Genomic DNA, 19,088 nt, shown 5'->3' with positions numbered 1-19,088 from the left:
TATACTAAAAACCACTGTATTGGGCACTGAAAGTATAAATTTTTTGGTAAAATTCATAAATCTCAAAGCTGTTATTTATGTCTTAAAAAACCTGCAACAGCTCAGATGTCCTTCAAAAGTGATTAGTTACACAAACTGCAGATACCATGGCATATTGTTACTCGGTAATAAATAAAACATACACACACTGCATAAGTCTCTGGGCAATTCTGTTAAGTAAAAATAGCCAGTCCTAAAAAGTTGCAGACTGTATGATTCCATTTATATAACATTATTTGAAATGGCAAACTTTTAGAAATGGAGAACAGATTAGTGATTGCGAGGAGTTACAGAAGGGGGGCCTTGCTGGAGGGAGGTGAGTGTGGTTATAAAAGGGTAACAGGAGGGATCCTTGTGGTGATGGAAATGTTCAGAATCTTGAATGTGGTGGAAACCCTACATATGATTAAGTTGTATAGAACTAAATACAAACCAAAAAATGACTATAAATATAACTGAGGAAATCTGAACATGATCAGTGGATTGTGTCAATGTCAGTATCCTGATTGTGATATTGTACGATAGTTTTGCAAATTGTAACCATTGAGGGAAACTGGATAAACAGTACACAGGACCTCATCAGCAAGGACCTTTGATGCATGGAGAGGACATAACACAGATTAAGACATTGGAATGCCAAAGATTATGTGACAGCTTGCAAGTGGCACACAGCCACAAACAGAAGCCAGGGCTCTGGACACCCATTCCTTTATTTATGTGAGTGACACGAATACCTCAGATCCCCAGTTGTAGAATCTAGGCCCTGGGGTTATAGCCATGAACAACCCTCAGTCCAGCCACAGCTCAAGGAGGTACAAATGACCCCTCGCTGTCCCTAGTGAAAAAGTCCAGGGTCACTGGCTGTGGGTGTGAACGTAAGAAGGGAGACAAAGGAGGATAATGAGGCCAAATAGCTCTGGCCCACGGCATCCGTACTGTCAAAGACACCAAACCTCCTAACGCTCTTGCTAGGAGGCAGGAGGTGCGGCTTGGCCAAGAGGCCAGGACTCAAGTAACAGGACATGGGCTGAGGATTAGAGAGCTGGCGTCTAAGACTAACGCCTGCCGAAAACTACAGCTCCCAGAGTGCCCCGCGGTCCGCCCCAGCCTCGGCGGTCATGTGACCGCTGCTCACGTGTCTCCACAGCCGGCCCGGGCTCGAAGCACCGCAGGTAAGTGAAAGGAGGTACAGGTTGATGGAGGTGGAAACATTAGGTCCCTGGGTCCCTAGGGCCGCCACCGCGGCAGAGCCCTGCCCACTCCCCGCAGGGCTCTGCAGCCCGGCGTCCTCTGCCCCACACCTGCCTTCGGTCGGCCGGCCCTTGCCGCGCCTTAAGCCCGGCCTGTCCCCACCTAGTCTCCACCTAATCAGTCCTAGGCCCGGATGAGCGCCGGAGCCGCTCCCCAGTTTACCCCACAGCAGCCCACTCTCCTCGCTACAGGCCTGAGGATCGCCCCCACCCCCCGCCCTGGGTGCGCCCTGGCCCACCTTCCAATTCAGCCCACCCCTCGTATTTCTGGGATCCAGCCCCAGGCTGGTCTGGGAACCTGCTCCGGTTGGGATCTGAGGGGCCTACTGCAGTGGTTACAGCTCTGGCCTGAGCGTGTGGGCATCAGGGTTCTAGTTCTGGCTCTGCCGACGAGCCGCTGTGACATTAGTCTAGCCTCTTTGCCTCGTGGGCCTGTTTCCCTAACTGAGCTGCTGCTCCACTCCGTGAGTTAAGTCAGAGCGCTTCAGTTCCCTTCACTCTGCTGACGCGCACAGAAACAGCTCAGACTCTCTCTGCTGACAAATTTTAGGTAGAGTTTGAGAAAGAAGAAACTGGGGGCAGAGAGGGAAGTGAGGAGAATCAGATCCCAGATCTTTGGGGAGAAGGAGCTGTAAGGAGCAGCTGTCCCTCCACCAAAGCCGGAGGGGTGGAAAGAGCAAGTAGGCTGGGGACCGTGGAGCAGAGTAGTTTGAGGGGAGGGGAGGCTGAGAGATTTCAGCCCAATGCAGAGACCTCTGTGTCTGGGATGTAAGCAGGGTGGAGGACAAGGTCTCACCGCTCAAGTAGCGCTAACTTTGCAGGGCTCTCTCTGGAGCTACGCTGGAAACTTGGGAGACCAAAACTGCCTCCATTGCTCACTGCTTTGATTTTTTGCTGAGTTGCTGGCTGGGTGGCAGGTTGCACAAGAGGAAGCCCTGTGGCAGCTGACTGATCTTTCTGGACTTGGAGCCAGCAGGGAGACACTTGCCCTGGAGCTGTGTCTCTTGGTTGCATGCTTGGTGACAGATGTCTGAGAGCACCCAAACTCCCCCTTTTCTCTCTAATGAGTTTAAGGCTCCCAACTTTGTTCAGCCATCACAGGCGGAGCAATGGCAAGCATCTGACTACCCAAGAGGCCTTGCTAGCCATTCTAAACCCCCCAGTGTGCTGGGGGCATTGGAGGGGATGTCCCTGTGATGGGCAGTGGTTAGGTCAGGCATGTGGGGAGAAAAGTAAGAATTGGCCTAAATTTTGAAGGGCTTTGAAAGCTCCACAGAATTTAGACTCTGGAGGGGAAGTATGCTGGGCTGTAAGAAATTGAAATACCCACAGTTCTGGGTGAGGATTGTTCTTGCGACCCTGTGGTGTAGAAACAAATTAGGAAGCCAGACAGATCTGGATCTAAATCCTGCTTTGCAACTTGCTACTATGTGACCCTGGATGAGTGATCTGATCTCTCTGAACCTTATGACCACTGTCATAAGGAATGAATGAGATAAGATATGTCCACGATACTCCTGCCCGATGCATGGCCTCTAGTGCTGACATATCAGTACCCCTCTCTTCTGTGTTTATGTCTTATTTACCTGATAGGTCTGTAGGCCTGAAGCAGGCAGGAATTACATCTGACACATTTCTGTCTCTGCCATCACACTGTGGCACCCAATGCAGTATTCTGCACAGCGGCACACCCGGGTTTGGATCTCAGCCATCTGATCTTGGGAAAGTTGTTTCACCTTTCTGTGTGTTTCTTGGGATAACAGTAGTACCTGCCTTTCCCATCTAGGTTGAGGAGAGCCAGAGCCCACAGGCCTCCTAGGATAACAGCCCCAAACAGGCTGGTGGCACCCTCCAGCTGAAGGTGTTCCCTCAGCTCCCCAGGGCATGTGGTCGTGAGACAGAACCCACAGACCCTGCAGGAACAGGACTCCCAGGGCCATGGCCCAGGTCAGCATCAACAGTGACCTTGGAGAGTGGGGCTTAAGCACAGACTCCGGGGAGCGTGCTCGTCTGCTGCAGAGTCCCTCTGTGGACATAGCCCCCAAGAGTGAGGGGGAGGCCCCTCCTGGGGGTCTGGGCAGAGGCACCACTTCCACACTTGGAGCCATCTTCATCGTTGTCAATGCCTGCCTGGGCGCAGGGCTGCTCAACTTCCCAGCAGCCTTCAGCACTGCCGGTGGAGTGGCAGCTGGCATCACGCTGCAGATGGTGAGTGAGCGGGCCTGGTGGGCAAAGGTGCAGTTCTAGTGGTGGGTCTGGGCTCTTCACCTCAAAAGGGAGGCTCTGGATCAGGAGTGGTCAGTTGGAGACACATGCTACCACTCTCCCCTCCATCACACATGGCAGACATTACTAATCTATTCCAGCATTCTTTCCTTTGAGCCCAGATGAGGCTTCAGAAGCCTTCCCAGCTATCAGGGAAGTTTGGACATCGACTGCATATTTAATAATTTCATGGTTACGTTTAAAAAGCAGGCCCATACCTCAGAGCCGTGCTGAAATATTTGCTGATGAAATGATATGATAGCTCGTTCAAAATAATCCAGAGTGGGAGAGGGAATAGATGAAACAAGATTGGCTGTAAGTTGATAATTTTTGAATTTGAGTGATGGGTACATAGGGGTCCATTATACCATTCTGTCTACTTTTGTGTATGCTTGAAATTTTCCTCAAAACATTTTATTTTTAAAGAAAATCTCAACTCCAGTAATCTATTAAAATTGCCCTGCAAGATAAGGCTAATTTGCCAGATGGGCACTAGGCACCGGGCCAATAAATGCTGAGCAAGACCAGGCTGCTCTTTGCTGCCAGGCCTTTCCCACACCCTCTTGCTCCGCCCCTGCCTGCAGGCCATGCTGGTTTTCATCATCAGTGGCCTCGTCATCCTGGCCTACTGCTCCCAGGCCAGCAATGAGAGGACCTACCAGGAGGTGGTATGGGCTGTGTGTGGCAAGCTGACAGGTGTGCTGTGTGAGGTGGCCATTGCCACCTACACCTTCGGGACCTGCATCGCCTTCCTCATCATCATCGGGGACCAGCAGGACAAGAGTGAGGTCCCCCCTCAGTACCTACCTCGTCCCCCCCCACCTTCAGCCCTGGGGGTCATGCGGTGGGCGGGAAAGAGCATGGAACACCTGCCCAAGGCCTGGCCTGGGCCCGGCATTCATCTGGGAGTCCTCCCTCCTGGCTGCTGGGCCCATTAGACAGATGGAGGTCCCAGCAGAGGTGGAGGACCACACCCTGCAGTAGCCTGGCATCACGTTCCCTCCTTCCTCCCTGTGCAGTTATAGCTGTGATGGCAAAGGAGCCTGAGGGGGCCGGCGGCAGCCCCTGGTACACAGACCGCAAGTTCACCATCAGCCTCACTGCCTTCCTCTTCATCCTGCCCCTTTCCATCCCCAGGGAGATCGGCTTCCAGAAATATGCCAGGTTCGGAGGCCCCACCCCAGCCTGCGCTGGACAGCAGCTCTGATCACAGGCAGCTGGAGACCCAAGGGCTTCAGGGGAACCCCTCTCCTCCATGCCACCTCATCTCCTGGGGCAGCAAGAGTGGGCGAGGCAGGGTAGACTGGGGCTTGCAGGGGTTCCGGCATAAGACCTTCCTCTTGTGTCAGCAGCAAGGGAGACAGTGGCTCTTTGTATCAGTGAGAGATTCAGTTCCAAATGTCCTTGTCAAAGAAGGGGTGGGTGATAATCATGTGTGAAGGCAGTCTCCTAGCCTGGGCCTCGTCTTTCCCGTGGAGGATGGGATTCTTGATCATCTGGGATTGTCAGCCTGGCAGCATTTTCCATGCACCTTGGTATGAAGGGAAGGGACTCGCTTCCTGGCTCAGAGTCTGAAAAGCTGTGGGATTCTAAGCTGTTTCCTGTGATCCTTTATTGAAGGGGTCACACTCAGTGTCTCCAAGGTTTCCTTTCATGTTGACTTCCCAGTATTTGTGCCTTCAACCCTCCAGCATCTCCTACTTCTCAAAGGCCCTGCTTGCACCTCTCGCCAAGTCTGGGCTGCTCTGATTGAAGTAGCAGATGTGCTTTGAAGCCCAGCCCCCTTGCTGTGGTCTCTGAGCCATGGAGCTGAACCACCTCATTTCCCAGTGACCACAAGTGTCAGTCTGGTCCCCTCTTGGCTTTCTAAATGTGGCTTGTTTCTCTGAAACATATTTCTCGTGCATTTCTTGAGCCTTTGTTTGGGATAGTCTCCCAGTTGGTTCATTAGACACTTGTGGTCACTAAAGTTAAGGGCAGATGTCCCTGGGGATGGAACGAGAGAAAAGGCAGCTGGGGCTAGGGAGGAGGAAGCTTAATCTCTCCTTCCTGGCAGCTTCCTGAGCGTCGTGGGCACCTGGTATGTCACTGCCATCATTATCGTCAAATACATCTGGCCTGATAAAGAGATGACTCCAGCGGACATCCTGAACAGGTGGGTGAGGGCCCCCGGGAGACACATGGGGTAGAAGCTGCCACTCGGGCCCCAGGAGGTGCTGGGTCAGGCATCAAAAAGCCACACAGGTGCTCTTCCCAAGGCTCATTAGCTCATCAGGGCTTGACTCATTGGTCATTTTAGGAAGGAGGCAAGAGGTCCTGATCTCTTTGTACTGGAGAGAAGAGTGACAGCCGGAGATGAGGGAGACTTTGCCACTAATGTCCAGCAGATGAGCCAATGTGAGACTAGGCCTCAGGTTATGGAAACTGTCAAGGTGGAATTGCACATTTGTTTCAACAGCTGCTTATCTGTAATATCTGTATCTTCCATGTGAGGATGAATCAATTTTATTAATTAAAAAAAAAGTTTCCTTTTTCTTGAAAGGAACAAATCAGAGAAGCAAAAGCCCAAGTGCAAGAGCCAAAAATTCTGGATTTTGGTCCCAGGAGGGCCTTCCAGAGCCTTAGCCTTAGTTTACTGACCTGTAAATGGAGATGTGTCCTCTCCCAGCCCCCAGACTTCTGTGGGTTGAATGTGTGCATGCTGGATAAGGGAGGCCGTGGGGGGCTGAATGAAGAGTAAGAGCATGGCGGCGGTTGGTGACTCTGAGGGGTTCCCGGGCAGCAGCATCTTGTGTGTTTGTCCACAGGCCAGCTTCCTGGATAGCCGTGTTCAATGCCATGCCCACCATCTGCTTCGGATTTCAGGTGCTAGTTGCAAGGTCCCTTTTGTCCCCTTAGCTCACTCCCCATCCTGGGATGGAATCCCCGTTACAGGCAGGATTGGGGAGTCCTGGAAGGAAGGATGGAGCGGGGGCCCCAGGACCTGCCCCTTATCCTTGGGGGTGAGGTCACTTGCCCACCATGACCCTGCCCTTCACCCTGACAGTGCCACGTGAGCAGTGTACCCGTCTTCAACAGCATGCAGCGGCCTGAGGTGAAGACCTGGGGTGGGGTGGTGACAGCCGCCATGGTCATAGCCCTCGCTGTCTACATGGGCACAGGTGAGTGCTCCCCTCCGAGGGCGGGGCTTAGAGGGCTCCCACTTTCCCTCTTTGTCCCCAAGTCGTCTGGCCCAGGATTTCCTGGGGACAGCCCCGCACTCCCAACATGTCAAACACTTCTGTAGGCACTGGCTTGAACTTGAGCCACCTTGGGCCTCCTCCTGCCCCAATGAGAAAGATGTATGCATGCATTCGTTCAACAGCTCTCAGTGGGTGCCCAGTAAGTCCCCGGAACTTTCTCAGCATGGGGGATATGCCATGGAGATAGATAGACCCGGTCCTGCCCTCATGGAATTGACAATCTAGTCGGAGAGAGAGTCTTACAGGAGCAAGTCAGGAATCAGTAAGGAAATCCAGACAGTGGTGAGTGCCCCGGTAACAGGGAAACAGGGAAGCTGTGAGTGGGACTGAGCGGGGTTGGCTTTGGTGGGTAGGTCACAGATGGCTCATCTCTGAGGAGGTGGCGATTGGGGAAGCCCAAATCATGAGAAGGAGCTAGGAGCTGAAGAGCTGGGGGGAAAGCATTCCAGACAGAGGAACCAGAAAACGCCAAGTCCCTGAGGCCAGGACAGAAGAAGGTCTGCATAGCTGGAGTGGAGCAAGTTGAGGGTGGGTGGCGGGCAGCCCGGCCAGACAGGGAGCACAGCCAGATCCTTGAGGACTGCTGGGAGGCCGAGAGGACGCGTTTCAGCGGGGGTGTGGCTCGGGGACACACGGCTCTGGGTGTGGTGTAGAAAATGCTTTGGGTGAGAGAGCAGGACTGGGAGACTACCAAGAACGGCCCTGTGATTCCTTCCGCAGATGGTTCTAGAACAGGACCAGCACTGTTCTAGTTTCTGAAGCCACAGCCAGGAACAAGGGTGGCAAATAGGCAGAGTCCCGTTCTCCTGGGGCTCGGGTTCTGGTTGAGGGAGACAGACAGTAAACAAGTTAAAAAAAAAAAAAAAAAAAAAAAAAAAAACAGTTCCGAGAGAGGAGTGCTCTGAAGAACACAGAACAGGGTGGGGTGAGGGAGTGCAGGCGGGCAGGGATTATTGTGGATGGGCTGGGCGGGGAAGCATTCTGAGGAGGGGACAACGGAGCTGAGACCTGAATGATGAGGAGGTGGTCAGACGGAACGTTAATGCAGAAGCTCTGAGACAGGAACTGCTGGGTGAGTTCAAGATCAGAAAGGTGAAGGTGTGGGGGTGGGAGATGTGAGAAGTCAGGGAGGGAGGCTTCTCATCCCAGCCTGGACACCCCTGAGCCACAGTCTTAGCCTCCAGAGCTGCTCCGTCACCTCCCCATCTGCTGGTGGACCCAGCGGTGAACCGTCCACGGCCCTAACCCTCCGAGGGTCGCCCGGACCCAGCCCTCTTGTCCCTGCCCTCAGGCATCTGTGGCTTCCTGACCTTTGGAGCTGCTGTGGACCCCGACGTGCTCCTGTCCTACCCGTCGGAGGACATGGCTGTGGCCGTTGCCCGCGCCTTCATCATCCTGAGCGTGCTAACCTCCTACCCCATCCTGCACTTCTGTGGGCGGTGAGTCCCCTCTCCACCCCACCGGGCTGCTCCCTTTCACCAGGGCCCCTGAAAGCCCTTTGAACATGGGCCTTGCGTAGAATCCATTTTATAGAAGGAGAACCGGAAGCCCAGAGGAAAGAGTCAGTGCCTCGCGTGGCCCTGCAAGTACCCCCAGCCGGGTCTTTGGGGGCCCCCTTTGTCCCAGAATCACCAGAACATTCTGTGAGTCCTCTGAGAACCTCTACTCCAGATCCTTTCCTAAACACCCTGCTTTCTGGGTACCCCAGACCCTTCCTTTTCAGGAGACTAGTCGTATATGTTCCCATGGGTTGTGCTAGTCCTGGGCCAGGCAAGGCACTAAGCCGTTCACAACCATCCCCTCCGGTCCCCACGGCAACCCTGAGAAGAGTGCTGCTAGGCCCATTTCTAAGAAGAGGAAACTGAGGCCCAGGGGTTAGGCTCTTACTTACAATCCACCCAGCCGGGGGTCTGGCTCCATGGCTGGAGGTGGGGAGCTGTTAGCAGGGGCGCCTCTGAGCCACTCTCCGTGTGAGCAGGGCGGTGGTCGAAGGCCTGTGGCTGCGCTACCAGGGGATGCCGGTGGAGGAGGACGTGGGGCGGGAGCGGCGGCGGCGAGTGCTGCAGACGCTGGTCTGGTTCCTGCTCACCCTGCTGCTGGCGCTCTTCATCCCTGACATCGGCAAGGTCATCTCAGTCATTGGAGGGCTGGCCGCCTGCTTCATCTTCGTCTTCCCAGGTGTGGACCCCTGGCATCCCCGCAGCACTCTCTCCCAGGGCCTCCTGACCTGAGCTCGTCACCTCCCGGGGAGGATCATCACCAGCATTTATTGATCACCCACTTCAGGCTCTGGCACGTTTAAGTGTCGTCTCCTGCAAAGAAGGTGTAGTTGTCATCTCCATTTTACTGGTGAGGAGATGTGAGGATCGGAGAGGGTAACAAGCTTGCCTAGAGGTTAACAAACTCAACTAAAGAATAATAGAACCTTTTCAAACCCAGGTCTGTCTAGGTCCACAGCCTATACTTTTTTTTTTTTTTTTTTTTTTTTGCTGTACGTGGGCCTGTCACTGTTGTGGCCTCTCCTTTTGCGGACCACAGGCTCCGGATGTGCAGGCTCAGCAGCCATGGCTCACGGGCCCAGCCGCTCCGCGGCATGTGGGATCTTCTCGGACCGGGGCATGAACCCGTGTCCCCTGCATCAGCAGGCAGATTCTCAACCACTGTGCCACCAGAGAAGCCCTCACAGCCTATACTCTTAACTCTTCATTCAAGTACCTGTTACTCCCCGACTATCAGGGATTTGGCTGGGTCAGCCCATGACAGGGTAATTAGGGTCTGGTGGTGGCACCCTGACACGGGTTGGGAGACCTGAGTTTCAGACATAGTCTGCCACCAGATCCCTGGGGAACTGTCCTATCTGCCCAATCATAAGTTTTGCCTGTATCCAGCTTACTTCTCTCTAGGAGGCCACCTGAAAATCCCTTGCCACTTTGCTTGGAGCAAGGGGGACACATCTGCTCAGAAGTGTACTGAGAAGGGGCCTGCACTGTAGACACCAGAGTCAACTCCCAGTGCTGCCCCTTTAGCTCTGGGGCTTGCATGCAGCCCAAGGGGTGCCTGGCAGGTGCTGGCCCCTCCTGGAGACCAGATGCCAGGTCTCCAGCTGGGTGCAGAGTGGAGACAGAGGCAGAATGTGTGGAGGAGTAAACACAGGCCTTTCTCCACCCACCATCACTGCCTCCTGGCAAAGGGGGAGGCTGGACTGCTGGGGGGTGGGGCGGGGCCCCGCCCACCCAAGCTCTCGGGGCCACCTCTTCTCTTCTAGGGCTGTGCCTCATTCAAGCCAAACTCTCTGAGATGGAGGAAGTCAAGCCAGCCAGGTAAAGCAGGGCCCGGCCCGTGGTCCTCTCAGGGTGGTACTGGATGGGGAGTGGTCTTTAAATGGATAGAGTCAGGAGACTTGTGTACTTTGAAAAACTTTTTTTAATACTTCTTTTAAAATGGGTAATATGTTAGTTGTAACAGTTCAAATACTACTGCGGATTTTTTTTTTGAATTTTTGAATTTTATTTTACTTATTTTTTTATACAGCAGGTTCTTTTGGGGGGGGCGCGGTACACGGGCCTCTCACTGTTGTGGCCTCTCCCGTTGCGGAGCACAGGCTCCGGACGCGCAGGCTCAGTGGCCATGGCTTACGGGCCCAGCCGCTCTGCGGCACGTGGGATCTTCCCGGACCGGGGCACGAACCCGTGTCCCCTGCATCGGCAGGCGGATTCTCAACCCGCTGCGCCACCAGGGAAGCCCCAGCAGGTTCTTATTAGTCATCAGCTCCTGAGGATTTTAGAGAAAAAAAGTGGAAGTCCCTCTTTCCCCACAGCCCACTCCCCACTGCTCCCTTCTCCTGAGAGAGCTCCACGAGATCAGCACAGCTTGTTCCCTTGTAGACTGTTGCTGTGTGTGCATATATGTCTGTACACAAAGCTACGCATGCGTGTACACAAACACATGGGGTTTTGTGTCTGGTTAGGTTTTTGCAAAAATGGTTTCATGCCAGACACACTTTTCTGCTACTTGCTTTTTTCACTTAACCATGTATTTTGGAGATCATTCTATGTCCACACAAGATCTTCTGCTTCCCTTTTCCACGGCCGTAGAATATTTTGCTGTTTGAATATGTCCTGAATTGTGAACACACTTCTGCATGTACACCTTGGCACAGCTGTTCGAGGATCTCAGTAGCATTGATTCTTAGAAGGAAATTGCTCCGTCATAAGGCATGCTCATTTTTACTCTGGCACACGGGTTCAAATTACCCTCCAAAAAGGCAGTACCAGTCAGAGTCCCAGAAGCAGTGGATGAAAGTGCCCTGTTCCCCACACCCCTGTCAGCACTGTATATAGCAGCCTTTTCAATATTTGTTAGTCTAATGGATACAGAACACTACATTTTTTTTAAATTTACCACTTTAAAGTGTTCAGTTCAGTGATATTAAGTGCATTCATATTTTTGTGTAACCATTACCACCATCTACCTCCAGAACTTTTTCATCATCCTAAACTGAAATTCTGTACCCATTAAACAATAACTCCCCATTCCCTCTCCCCTCGCCCAAGCCGCCACCATTCTACTTTCTGTCTGTGTGAGTTTGACTCTTCTAGGTACCTCATGTAACTGGAATTATACAGTATTTATCTTTTTGTACCTGGCTTCTTTCACTTAGCATAATGTCCTCAAGGTCCATCTATGTTGTAGCAGCCTTTTAAAGGCTGAATAATATTCCATTGTGTGTATAGGCGACATTTTGCAAAACATTGCATTCTTTTAATACGTGCATGTCCCTGAATGGTAGAGAAGTTATGACCAGGTTGCATGCTTTAAAAAAAAAATTATTGTGCAAGTAATACTCATTGAGTATAGAAAACTTAAAAAAATACAGACAAGTCTAAGGAAGAAAATAATAATCACCTTTAATATCCAGATATAACCAGGGAATTTCCTGGTGGTCCAGTGGTTAGGACTCTGTGCTTTCACTGCTGAGGGCATGGGTTCAATCCTTGGTCAGGATTAAGATCCCACAAGCCAGGCGAGCAAAAAAAGGGAAAAAAAAGAAAAAGAAAAAAAACTCTAGTTATAACCCTGTAGCTATATATATATATATAGATATATATATATTTTTTGTGTGTGTGTGTGTGTGTGTGTGTGTGTGTGTGGTACGCAGGCCTCTCATTGTCGTGGCCTCTCCCGTTGCGGAGTACAGGCTCTGGACGCACAGGCTCAGCGGTCATGGCTCATGGGCCCAGCCGCTCCGCGGCCCGTGGGATCCTCCCGGACCGGGGCACAAACCCGTGTCCCCTGCACCGGCAGGCGGATTCTCAACCACTACACCACCAGGGAAGCCCCCGTAGCTATTTTTGACACATATCTTTCCAGGTATCTGCTTTTTTATTTTTTTAATGAAATGGATCACTCCATGTGACCTGCTTTTTCCTGACCACCTTTCCATCAGGACATATGCATTCTTTTTTAAAAAAAAAATTTATTTATTTATTTGGCTGTGTCAGGTCTTAGTTGCAGCACGTGGGATCTTCCTTTATGGCACGTGGGAACTTGTAGTTGTGGCACACAGGATCTTTAGTTGTGGCATGCGGCGGTCTTTAGTTGCAGCATGCGAACTCTTAGTTGTGGCATGTGGGATCTAGTTCCCTGATCAGGGATGGAATCCGGGCCCCCTGCATTGGGAGCTTGGAGTCTTAGCCACTGGGCCACCAGGGAAGTCCCAGGAGACATGCCTTCTAATTCCAGTCCTGCCCTTGGTGTGCTGTGACCAGTCAATTAATTCCATTAGGTCTTGGCCTCTTTACCCATGGTCTAGGGATCATACACCCAGCCCCATAAACCGTTGTATGAAAGTTGTTGAGAAGTAGGAAGTACTCCACCCACAGGAGAAGTGGTATAAGTAATTACAGTAATTAACTGATATATATAAATATGTATATATATGGAAGTCAGCAAAGTCACAAGTGGGTCGACTGACCAGGCCCTCTCTCACCTTCTGCTCTACAGCTGGTGGGCGATGGTCAGTTACGGAGTCCTCTTGGTCACCCTGGGAGCCTTCATCTTCGGCCAGACCACAGCCAACGCCATTTTTGTGGATCTCTTGGCATAACCACTGCCTCCCAGGGAATTCTTGGCCTTTGCCATTGGACCCTGGAACCCATCTTGTAGAGCTTCAGGACCACCCTGAGTCCGGCACCATTCCCCTCTACTGGTGGGATGACATCTGCACATCCTTTTCCAGGGACAGTTCTGGGGTGAAATAGGCCCAACATCCCTGGACAGCTCAAACCCAGCTCCCTTCCTGCCCCTGCATCCTGGCAGTGCCACGGATGGTAGGAGGAGGTCTTGTGTCACAGAAGAACCTTTCCCCCTCTTTCACCTCTCAACTTCTCCACGCCTGGAAGCCATGGGTGAAGAGAGTCGGTAGGTCTCCAAAGGAACAACTCAGCCTGACTTCCCTCTGGAGGAAGAGTGTGGACCAAGGGCTGCCATCCTCCACAGAGAAGCCTGCCCTGGGTACGGGCTGTGCTCATTACCCCGGGACTCAGTGCCTGCTCCAGTCTATCGGCAGCCCAGCCAGCAGTGGCTTCCTCCAGCAAGTTCCAAAGGTAGCACTGAAGTCATACAGGTGCGCCGAGGCAGGCAGACTGATGCCTTGTCCACGGCCTCCTGGGCCTGCGGTGAGCCTGAGAGCCCTCTTGCCCATGGCTGGTTGACATTTCCCAAGCCTTTTGGGGCCTCACCCTGTCTTCTTACCCAGACCTGATGGTCCAGGCATCCCTCTGCATCTCCATGCCCAGACATCACCGAGTCTAATGTTTACAAACGGTGCCAGCCCAGCTCTGGGCCAGGGGCCGTCCCGTGCCACGGTGCTGTGAGTACTCCTCCCTTAACTTTCCCCAAGGCGGGGAGTGTGCTTTTCTCTCTCAAATTCCTGATGGGTCCCTCTTTTCAGAGGCACAAGGGTGGGTGAGGGAGCATGCTGGGAACCCCATACCGGCTGGGCTGGTGAGGATCAAGGGGAACCTGTCTGGCATCTTCACTTTGAATGGCTGCTTCTCTTCTCCCTGCCCTGCATGTCCCCCCTTCCCTGCCAACCCAGCCTGGTACCCTGGAGACAAGAAAGGCAGCTGAGTGGCCACTCACTGGGCAACATCTGAGTGTAGTCACACCAGCCTCAAAGTCTCCCTTCCAGTCTGGATCTTGTCTGCTCCTGTCGCCCATCACTTCTTCACCACCACCCCATTTTTCTGTGTAGCTCAGTCTCTCCTGTTCACATAAGTATGGGGGTGGGCGTGGACCAAACCCTCTCTCGTCCACTTCCTCAGCTCCACAGGTCTACCAGGCCTGGCCTCGGCGGCCTGCCGATCACACTGAGGTCACGCCTACGTTGTGCCCCAGGCGGGGTGAGGAAGGATATTTTCCCCTTTCATATTCTGGACGTCTTGGCCACTCGCTTAGGCCAACGCTAGGCACCAAATCAGGCTTCCTCTGCCTGGAACACCTAGCGTTCTCCCTGGCCCCTCCTGCCTAAAATCTCTGAATGCAGTGGCGGGGTGAGAGGGATCCCTCCCTGCCCTCAGGGCAGTGAGACAGAAGAAGCAGAGCCTTGTTGGGGCCAAACAGGCTTCTGCTCAGACCCCCGGACTGGGTGACCTGCCTTTCCTCACGTCCCCTGGGGGCCAGACCCACGTGGCCGTTTTCTCTCAGCCTGCTGCACAGCACCAGGCCCTGCCAGTGCCCACCCCGGATACAGTTAGGAGGACGGCCCATCACCCACAGGGCCGCACTGCCTCCTAATGTTGGATTTCAGTGAGGGGTGGGGGGATGTAAGGGGACAATGAGCTGGAATCTGGCCTAACCTCAGGAGCACCTTCCCCTGCCCTCTCTGCCAGGGCATTTTACTGTTTCTTTTCTACTTGTGCACATTCAGACCAGGGAGGATGGTTAATAAAAAGGGACTTGTGCTGCTGAGCTGCGTGGCCTGTGTCTGGTGCCAGGGACAGTGCAGGCCACTGACAGGAGGAAGACGGGCCGGAGTGGGAGTAGGGGTTGGGGTGCGACAAGGCCGTTTGGCCTCACTGTCTGTGACCCCTTTACTCGAGAATAGGCCCATGACGCTCCCTTCCCTAAGCCGGAAACCTGCAAGTGGTTCTTAACACTTCTCTCTCCGTCCACATCCCATCAGACTTTCCCCACTGACTTGGGACTCCACCTTGGTCTGTCCTGCTGCCTCTACCTTGGCTCAAGTTCTTCCTGTGTCTTCCCTGCACCACTGCAGCCTCAGATTAGCCTCTGTGTTGTATGTCCCTCCCTGAGCTTCAGACCCCTGAGCATCCCCTCCACTTTGTCCTTTCAGAGGCAGGTGTTGAGAGCAGGCCCTATTGTCCTGGTTATGGAGCCTGTCACTGTGCTCAGTGCAGGGGAGAAGGTATTCAGCAAAACACACCAGCTGTGCTGTCGGTCTACTGGGGTAGACTGATGCTTAGCAAGTCATCACAGATATAAACATGCAAGTTGTGATAAATGGCAAGAAGGGAAAATACAGAATGTTATATTTGGGGGTCTGAAGCTTCCCTGGGGAGTCAAGGAAGGTTTCCTGGAGGAATTGACATATGAGCTGGCCTCTGAGTGATGAGTAGAATGAATGAACTAAGTGAAGAGAGGTGGGGAGACCTTTCCAGGCTGTGGGAAACGCATGTGCAAATGCCCTGTGATGGGAGGAACATGGTCATTTGAGGAACTGGAAAGTGGCCATTGTCGGTGGAGCATTACCTGGGTGTGGGAGAGCAGCAGAGGTGAGAGCAGAGCATTCTGAGATGGTCTGCAACGGCTCCCCCGGTCCTCAGAACAAAGTCGAACCCGCTCACCTTCTACCACACTCCCCATCCCTGTTCAGGTATTTTGCAAAGATCCCTCCCTCCTGGTGGAGGTGGGGACCCTCTCCAAGGAGGAAACATGTTGCAAGACTAGACAGGTGTGACAGCTTTGGGCCACGGTTCACACCTGCCTAGTGGGCCAAGAGCTTGAGGTTGGGTTTCACTTTCTCTGAGCGAACAGAGAGAAGGAAAGGTTACATCTAGGCCACAGGCAAACGCACAGCCAAATTCATCCATTCAAGTCAAGACTTGTAAGCACTTAATCAATGTCTGTCTCCCTGTTAGACTGTAAGTTCCACGGGAGCAGGGTCACATCTCCCTTGTCCATCAGGTATCTTAGCCAGTGCCTGGCACATAGTCAGCAAGTGTTCAATAGTTGTTGAACAAATGAATGAATGAATAGCAACTAACACTCGTTGATTTCTTACTTTGTGCCAGCAATTAACTTGCATCATCCACTTTCGGTCTTCAGGACAACTCTATGCAAAAGTGAAAGCTGAGAGATGTTAATAGTGTGCCCAGGGAGTAAAACTAGAGCCCTCTGGCCATGCATGAATGAACAAGTGAGCCGAGGGCTCTCAACCCCAGAAGGCAAGCTCAGGAACCTCCAGCCCTCATGCTGGCACCAACATCAGATCCTACAACCTCTGACTTACTGTCCCGTCCAAACCATGTCAAGTGCTGGGATGCCTGCTGGCTGGTGGCTCTGGCCAAGTCGCTTCCCCTCTCTGGGCTTCTGTTTCCAGAATCTCTAACACGGGACTGAACATCATTGACTGATCATCACTGACCTAAGGTCACTGATGATCAGTTTGTACTTTCAACAAAGTACATGAAAAAAATGGCAGAAGCGCTTTATAACCAGAAATCCACGTTTACAGAAGAAATGCAAAAACTCAGTTTCTCCTCAGGAGGACACAGGCAGAGGTTCCCCTACCACTTCCTGAGAGTCAGGGTACTTCTCAATCTTTAACGTGCATACAAAATTTTTTATCTCCTTAGGATACAAGTTCTGATTCAGTAGATCTGGAGTGGGGCCTGCAGTCTGCATTGTTAACACTCCCAGCTTCGCCCATGCTTTGGTCCTCGGACTGAACTTTGAATAGCAGGGGGACTGGTGGACAGACCAAAGGCTTTGGCTTCGGACAGACCTGGGGTGGATCTCAGCAGTGCCTCTTTACAGTGGGAACTCAGAAAGTAGTTCACTTCTCCGAACCCCACTCTCCTCAACTATAAAGTAGGGGTGATGGTGCCCATCTTATAGATGCAAATATTATAAGTCCAAGGACAAATGGCATAATATACGTGAAATGCCTGGTAGATAGCAGGGGTTATGGTGGTCATTTCCCTGTACTGGAAAGAAGGCGGGTGGGGTGGGAGGGTAACTGCAGTGTCTTCCTTTAGTCAATAGAGGTCACCTCTGAATATTTTCAGCTTATGAAAGTGAGGAGCCCATGGCCTCAGAGGACAGTCCAGTCCTGAGTCATTAGGGTTCCTGGTGATCTGCTGCCTAGCACTTCTGAGTGATGTCCCTATACTGGGGCAGGGCCACTTCTAGATCATGGCCTCCAATCTGGTGGGGCAATCAGACCAGTCAAATAATCACAGAAACTAATTATGTAGGTACATGTGCTAGATGTACATTCAGTATTACAAATCCAGATTTGGTAATTCATTGCTGTGATACAATGAAAAATTTTTCCGTAGGTGTGGAGGAAGGCCAGAGACATTGTAGTCAGGAAGAAGGAAGAAGGCAGACACCCTGTCCTCCGAATACTTTGTGTTTCCTGCGGGGGCACTGGGGTGGGGAGCGGGGGAGGCATAGGCACAAGATGCCTATTTGGATATTCTTCCATTAAAAATGAAATTGATGTGTTTCCAGTCCAACATGTAAGAAGCTTGGAAGTGGCCACTCCATCCTAACAACAAGTAAAAAGTTGAACAAACCGAAAAGTCAACTCTTCTTAGATATGTACAATAAGTCAGATTATAAGGCACACCACTGCCCCCAGAATTGGAGAGAGAGACAGACAAATACAGAGCAGAAACCCACAAGCAGAAACCTCTGTGGGAGTCAGTGCCAGGGTAAGGAAACCTGAAATGTAATTGATGAATTGCTGGAGGCTCAGTGTGGACAAATCTGAGAAATAAAAACATCAAGGAAGGGCTTCCCTCGTGGCACAGTGGTTAAGAATCCACCTGCCAATGCAGGGGACACGTGTTCAATCCCTGGTCTGGGAAGATTCCACATGCCACGGAGCAACCAAGCCCGTGAGCCACAACTAGTGAGCCTGCGTGCCACAACTACTGAAACCCGTGCGCCTAGAGCCGGTGCTCTGCAACAAGAGAAGCCACCACAGTGAGAAGCCCACACACCGCGATGAAGAGTAGCTCCTGCTTGCCGCAACTAGAGAAAGCCCGCGTGCAGCAATGAAGACCCAGTGCAGCCAAAAAAAAACCAAACAAAAAACCCACCAAGGAACCCAGTCCTGTTGGGGGAAGGGAGCATACTTTGTTACTTTGTGGGTTTTACCTGAAGCTCTACCAGGTTCTCATAGTAATAAACATCAGAAAAAAATTCCTCATGTTTCCAGCAGGGGAGGGTAAAAGGAACCATTCTGAAATGTGCTAGAGCATTCTGTTCTTGTTAATAAGATATGCCCTCAGGAGACACTTAAAATCTAACCAGAGCCTAACCTACTGGGATTTTATCAGAGCCTAACAGACCTAAAGGAAGGGAAACACACAGCTCAATCCCACTCTAGCCACCCTGGGGGGACTGGAGGGAGAAGATAAGTCAAGTCCATAGTCTTTCTCTTAGTGAGCCAGTCCATCACAGGCTCACTAAGAGACTGATCCAGTCACAGGACTATAGAACGCTTTCCCTTCCCTTACACCTTGCAACCTTATTACTAAAGGCCAATCTATAGCAGCTCCTTTTACCTAGTACATTATGTCTGGCTATCAAGAAAAAATTACAAGATATACTAAAAGGCAAAAAACATAGTTTTAAGAGACAGAGCAAGCATCAGAGCTAGACTCAGATATGGCAGGAGTGTTTGAATTATCAGACCAGGAATTTTAACAACTATGGTTAAGATGCTAAGGGCTGTCATGGATGAAGCAGACAGCCTGCAAGAACAATAGATGGGCAATGTAAGCAGAGAAATGAAAATTCTAAGCAAGAACCAAAAAGAAATGCTAGAGATAAAAAACACTGTAGGAGAGATGAAGAATGCCTGCCTATACTGTACAGACTGGATACAATTTAGGAAAGAATCTCTGAGCTTCAGGATATCTCAAAAGAAACCTCCAAAACTGAAAAGCAAATAGAAAAAAAAAAAAAAGTCTGTGGAAAAACAAAAACAAAAGGAATAATGTACACAGAATGGGAATATCAGAAGGAAAAGAGAGAA

General features: G+C 51.7%; 1 protein-coding gene across 2 annotated transcripts; it reads left to right on the top strand.

Moving 5' to 3' along the window:
* Positions 1-778: 778 nt before the first annotated feature.
* SLC38A7 (solute carrier family 38 member 7) lies at positions 779-15,674 on the top strand. 2 transcript variants are annotated; one of them, XM_067018393.1, is made up of 11 exons: positions 779-1,211; positions 3,076-3,497; positions 4,139-4,337; positions 4,574-4,718; positions 5,611-5,709; positions 6,362-6,419; positions 6,601-6,715; positions 8,088-8,235; positions 8,775-8,974; positions 10,062-10,116; positions 12,800-15,674. In XM_067018393.1, exons 2-11 carry the CDS (start codon positions 3,228-3,230, stop codon positions 12,900-12,902), a joined length of 1,392 nt encoding a protein of 463 aa, XP_066874494.1. In that variant the 5' UTR covers positions 779-1,211; positions 3,076-3,227; the 3' UTR covers positions 12,903-15,674. The 2 variants fall into 2 exon arrangements, 1 of the variants encoding a protein (XP_066874494.1); XR_010837658.1 differs by having other exon boundaries at positions 809-1,211; positions 8,775-9,145.
* The last annotated feature ends 3,414 nt before the right edge of the window (positions 15,675-19,088 follow it).

Source organism: Kogia breviceps, chromosome 18 (assembly GCF_026419965.1).
Source record: "Kogia breviceps isolate mKogBre1 chromosome 18, mKogBre1 haplotype 1, whole genome shotgun sequence".
Taxonomy (NCBI): Eukaryota; Metazoa; Chordata; class Mammalia; order Artiodactyla; family Physeteridae; genus Kogia; species Kogia breviceps.
This window is presented reverse-complemented; position numbering and strand designations above follow the sequence as displayed.

Coding starts and splice junctions, on each gene's coding strand:
- SLC38A7 (XM_067018393.1), top strand. CDS start 3,228: ATGGCCCAGGTCAGCATCAACAGTGACCTTGGAGAGTGGGGCTTAAGC. Junction 6,420..6,600: donor CCATCTGCTTCGGATTTCAG/GTGCTAGTTGCA, acceptor TCACCCTGACAG/TGCCACGTGAGCAGTGTACC. Junction 8,236..8,774: donor ATCCTGCACTTCTGTGGGCG/GTGAGTCCCCTC, acceptor CCGTGTGAGCAG/GGCGGTGGTCGAAGGCCTGT.